This window comes from Leptonychotes weddellii, unplaced genomic scaffold (assembly GCF_054177405.1).
Source record: "Leptonychotes weddellii isolate Sample4059 unplaced genomic scaffold, ASM5417740v2 HiC_scaffold_13346, whole genome shotgun sequence".
In the NCBI taxonomy this organism is placed as follows: domain Eukaryota; kingdom Metazoa; phylum Chordata; class Mammalia; order Carnivora; family Phocidae; genus Leptonychotes; species Leptonychotes weddellii.
In genome coordinates, this window is record NW_027713095.1 from 1 (window position 1) to 5733 (window position 5733).

Here is a 5733-nt window from a genome sequence, read left to right on the forward strand (position 1 = left end):
GGAGATCACTCTTGACGTCCTCTGCCCTCAGGAGTCAACATACCCCCTCTCCTCTAGCCAATAGGTAGAGAGGGGAATGGCCAGGATTCTGGATTCCATGTTGTAATGTGTACTACAAGAGGCTACTTGTGACTTGCTATGTCCTGGGGAAATCTTCCACTAAGGAAGGGGTAGAAGACAGATTTGGGAAGGAGACAAGGCATTAATAGGAGGGAAAGGGGATAGCTTGAGTAATGGTGGCAGGTCCTATGTGGGACACCATTCGTATTTGAGAAAATATCTTTGTCAAGTGTTCAAAGGCAGAGTCAGAGAGACCAGGCCCTGGAACAATGCAAGGGGTGAGTTTGCCAAGCAAGGGAGTGCACCTCTCAATTGCTGATTCCAGCTACTCTCCCTCCCGTTCCCACCACCACATCTGCTTGACTTCAAGTTTATGTCGGGGAGCCTTGGGTGAAAATTTTCTTGCAACTTTTTCATGGTGGTCTACGCAAACTCAGCAGGGTAAAAATAGTATAGATTCAATCTTCTCCACATACCTGATCGGAGGCAGGCCCATACAGACAATGATCCGCATGGGATGACTTTGCCAGAGGAAAAAAATTGGCTGGTTTCCTCGATAATACCAACCCCTTTAGGACAAAGGGGAAAAAAAGAAGCTATCACCTCAGTTACACCACAATTTAATATAATGCACATTAAGTTAAAATGTATGACCTGTCTATTCATTTATTAAAATTTTAAAAAATCAATGTGGGTTTTTTTGCAATTGAGAAAGACACAGTCCAAATATATTTGGTGTTTGCTGTTCATGATTTGTTTCTTAGCTTTTTGAGGTGATAAATCAAGAATCAAATTTAATAAATTAAAAAAAATGGGGAACAGCTACAAATTGTTCCATGAGAGTGTGATTGGTTCCCCTCTGCAGTTCTCTGATTCTAAGTAGATGTGATTTCAGGGTGAAAATGCAAACAGTGAATACAGAGAACAGAAGAGGCCATGATTTGGGACCCAAAGTCTAGTTCAGATCTGCTCCCCTGCCTATGAGAACACAAGATGAAGATGCATAAGTCTGAAAGAGAAAGCAGATCTAGGTTAATGAGAAGGGTGAACACCAACCCTAAAATAAAGCCAGTTAGCTATCCTCCCTCGTTTACTTACCTCCCTCCCTGTGATTTTCTATGCTTATTAACAGATTCAATTATCAATCTTCCCCCGGCTTAGTCTCTCATTTAAAGACCTAAATCTGTGATAAACATTTTTCTTAATAATCTTGGAGTTGTGACTCCTATCAGTTTTCTTGTCTGAGACTGAAAACATGGACAGTGACTTCTGTGAGTGGGAAGAGACAGTAAGGGGTACCCTCTGTGATGGGTGCCCTTCTACAATGTGAGCAAGAAGGAAGAATTAAACCAAACAAACAAACCTGCGGAGGAAAAAAACAAAACAAAACAAAAACAAAAACAAAACCCTGCAGGCACGGAGCACTAAGAATGGGGAGCATAAGCGCAGACCTCCAGCAGAAGGTTATCTGAGACCAGCCAAAAGAAGGTCAGCCTACAAAACTTCTTCACAAACCCTAGCACCTTGGGATGGAGAGTAGACTTGATTTCACCTTCCAGTGATTAAAAGCCTTCTGCTCTTTGCAAGTAGCAAAAGCACAGAAAATAACCTATAAAAAATTCAGTGAAGTCATTTGGCACCCACAGCCTTGAAACATTTATTGAAAAGAGACTTTGCTCTGTGATCTTTGAACATATTCACAGAAGGTTCCAGCCTCTTGTGGGTATGGTAACATGAATGATATGATATCCACACCTATATTTGCAGCATTCTGAACACGTAAGCCTTCCTGAGTACAGATACTCCAGACCCCATGGGATGGGAAGAAAAGCAACTTTTCAGTGGAGGCTGAGTCATGAGTCCTCACCAACCCCGAAAAGGAGACCCATGCATCTCCCCGCCCCCAAACTAGCCCCAGCCCCAGCCCCAGAGGAGTTAGGATTGCCCCAGTATGCAAAGCTCTGCACATAGAACAAAGACACATTCAAATAGCAGAGTTCTTCTTTAGAGTCAAATAAATAAATACACTCAAAAACAAGACATATATTTATAAAACTGGCCTATGACAGTGCGGTCGGGGATAATAAGGGTGCATTCTATCTCTACAGTTTTAGTGACCAGTACAAATGTGGGGCAGTCTAAATAATGATTTTGATTAAAGACAGGATATGATCAGCCTTCTATGGTGTTGAAAGTTGGTTGTCCAATTTGGCTGTTGATTGTGGCTCAAGTTAATGGAAACTCTTTGGTGGGGGGGAGTGGCTTTCCTTTCAGATCACCCGATGTTAATAGTGTCAATGCATTAATCATAATCTTTTGTTGGTCTTAGACCTCATCCTTAGTGAAGGCTCGGGGGCATCTTCCTCAGACAAAACTGTTCAGTGAGCAGATGGTAAGTGGGCCTGTGTTTGTCCCTTCATTTGGGAGGCAAGGAGAGAAGATAGGCCTGAGAGCCTCTTGGAAAGAGGCTGGAGGGAAGCTGTAGATGAGGGACTCATCTGTCACATTGTAGAATGCTATATGTCCAGACTCATAGTCTAAGAAAACACCAACCTTATGCACAGGCTCTCTGACATGTTGACCTTTCAAAGGTGATGAGACCCAAAGGCTATAATCATCTCCAATTTTTAAGCCTATGAGTGAGAAGAGGTCCCCCGGTGGCTTTGGGAGATTGCCTTTTCTGCTCACTGAGTCCTTGCAAATGCCCACCTCCCACTCAGTCTTGTTGCCCACCTCCACCTCCCAGTAATGTCTCCCACAGGTGAAGATCTGAGCGCCGAGCACAGTTGCAGACTGGTCAAATCGCTCTGGGTTGTCAGGTAAGTGCTGTCGGATTCCTCCATGTCTCACGCTCTTCAGATCCTCAGACAAGACAAGATAAGCATTGGCTGTAGCTGGATCCAGAGTTATGTCTGCTGCAAGAGGAGAAAAGAATGAAACCTCCCTTACATTCTTGAAAACCCTCTTATATATGTGGAATTTAAATTAAATTCTTAGTTTCCAATCCTATTTTTAAAAATATAATTTAGGTGAGTGTGGTGAGGATTTTTGTTTTGCTCAGAACACAATCTCTGAGCCCTTCTTGCACTATTTCACAAACACCAGGAGTAAATTTCTAAAAAGACGTAGGTGTGAGTCATGGGGATGGTGACATTTAGCCTGCCTGAGAGGGGGGAGAGGAATCTGTGATACAATGGAATGTAAGTTGTTCTGTTTATAGCATAAGTTTAAAATTCAGAGCTATTTATCCACACAGGGCACACTCTGTCATTTGTATTCACTTGAGCCAAGGTGGGTTGTGGTTCCTCAGCTGGAGTTCTTCTGAGCGGAGGTCACAGAGGAGGCCTCCAACCGTCACTGACCCCCAAGATAAGACTAAGTGCCCCTACCACACAATTTCATACTTTTATTTATAGATCAAATCCTAATCATCACTCATTATTTGAGATGAATGTCTGTCTCTTCAATTCCACTGAAAGTTCTATAAAAGCAAAGGCAAGCCTGTGTTATTCATCACTGTAAGAAAGCCTAGAACTGAAAAAACATGGTGCGGGGCACATAGTAGGCACTTATCAAATATCTACTGAATCCAAAGCTCATTAGACCTTCCTGTCAAATTGTCAACAAGGTAAAGGTTGAAAACTAAGGCTAACCTGTCTTGGTCTCAGCCAGCCTAAAGACCTAGAGCATTCTAAAAGGATAGTTTGAGGGGCACCTGGTTGGCAGAGTCAGTTAAGCATCTGATTCTTGGTTTAGGCTCAGGTCATGATCTCAGGGTCTTGAGATCAAACCCCTCATCTGGCTTTGCACTGGGCATGGAGCCAGCTTGAGATTCTCTCCCTCTCCCTCTACCCCTCTCCCCTCCACTTCTCTGTCTCTCTCTCTCTCAAATAAATAAATAAATCTTTAAAAAAATTTTTTAAAGATTTTGTTTTCAAGATTTTATTCATTTATTTGACAGAGGGAGACACAGCGAGAGAGGGAACACAAGCAGGGGGAGTGGGAGAGGGAGAAGCAGGCTTCCCGCTGAGCAGGGAGCCCGATGTGGGGCTCAATCCCAGGACCCTGGCATCATGACCTGAGCCGAAGGCAGACTCTTAACGACTGAGCCACCCAGGTGCCACAATCTTTAAAAATTTTTTTAAAAATAAAAGGATAGTTTGAATTTTGCCTCATTAGGACTAAAAAGTTTAAGTAGCTTTATGCTAACAAGAACAGAGGTAGAAATGCAGAAACCCCTGAGGAGGTGTGTGTGTATAAGCAAGGGGAAGAAATGGACAAAACAGAACCATAAAAACAAACAAGGGAAGTGCCAGGACTCCTTAGACAGAAAACAAAGGCAGATGAGCCATCAATCGAGTCTGCTTCTGTCTGCTCCAGAGTAGAAAGGGTCTGTGGCCCCAGCCCTCCCTGATGTTTCGTGCTGACTCAGGGTGCCTTTGCTGAGAGCCTGGCACCCAGATAGTGAATGTCTCTGTCAGAGGAAACTGCCTAAGAACTCAGTTTTGCATTCCTTAGTATACCCCAAAGTTAACTCCACAGATCCCTGGAGGTTTGACACATCAGGCTGACTTACTGCTGAATTTTTTTAGCATCTCCCTCATTCCAGTGATGCGGCAGAGAGTCAGTTTCGTGGTGGTGGCCTCTGGACACTGAAGCAAGAGTGGCTCAGTCCTGCAAGAGGGCAGAGACCATCACTCTGTGTCCCCTGCACAGACCGCCTGACCTGCCCCAACATGCTCGTTTGGCCCCATCAGCTGGACACCCTCATCCCCACTCTCACAACCTGATCTCCACAGTAGTGCAGCCCTGTAACTTACACCCCTGTATCAGCCGGACACAGAATGCACACCTACCTTTCCAGTGTGCCTTTCACATCCTGAGGGTATAAAGGAAAGAGGGTTAGTATCAGTGCACTTCAATCTCTAGCAAAGCCAGAATCCAGAGACAGAATCTAATCCTTGGAAATCTCACAGAATCCACTTTCTTAGCTCTAGAATGCCTTGCGTGGGCGAGCATGTGCTGGAAAAACATCCCTAGCATCCTCCGGGGGCGAGGCGGGGGTGGGGGGGCCCTCCTATGAATAGGAGAGGGTTCTCACAATGACTAGGCTAAGCCTGTGCGCAGGGGAAGTGGGTTGCTGGAAAATCACCAAGCCAAAGAGTAGCATTCTGTGGAGCCCGTCGAGGAGGAGGAAGAACTGCGGTTGCATCCAGCTCCCACAGAGCGTGTTGACAAAGGCCCCAGAGAAAGCAGTAGCCCGGGAAGGCGGCAGAGCAAAGACGGTGACGAGTATGGGCTCCGTACAGAATACGATCACCCATTAGCTGTTTGACAGGCAAATTTCCTAACTGCCGTGGGTCTGAATTATTAAACGAGTGCCGCTATAAACCCGCATCGTAGACAGCAAACCTGTAGTGCATGGAACAGCAATTAACTTCATCGGGTCTTTGTGAAGATGAAATGTAAGGTGGTGGGGCGCCTGGGTGGCTCAGTCGGTTGGGCGACTGCCTTCGGCTCAGGTCATGATCCTGGAGTCCCGGGATCGAGTCCCGCATCGGACTCCCTGCTCGGCGGGGAGTCTGCTTCTCCCTCTGACCCTCCTCCCTCTCATGCTCTCTGTCTCTCATTCTCTCTCTCTCAAATAAATAAATAAAATCTTTAAAAAAAAAA

General features: G+C 45.2%; 1 protein-coding gene across 1 annotated transcript; it reads right to left on the reverse strand.

The window, feature by feature from the left end:
• Nucleotides 1–2142: 2142 nt before the first annotated feature.
• On the reverse strand, nt 2143–4939 carry TRIML1 (tripartite motif family like 1; the record flags this gene model as incomplete). Its single annotated transcript, XM_081809763.1, has 3 exons — nt 2143–2975; nt 4637–4734; nt 4917–4939. Coding segments are annotated over 3 exons (672 nt in total), but the record flags the coding sequence as incomplete, so codon positions are not given.
• Nucleotides 4940–5733: the final 794 nt, after the last annotated feature.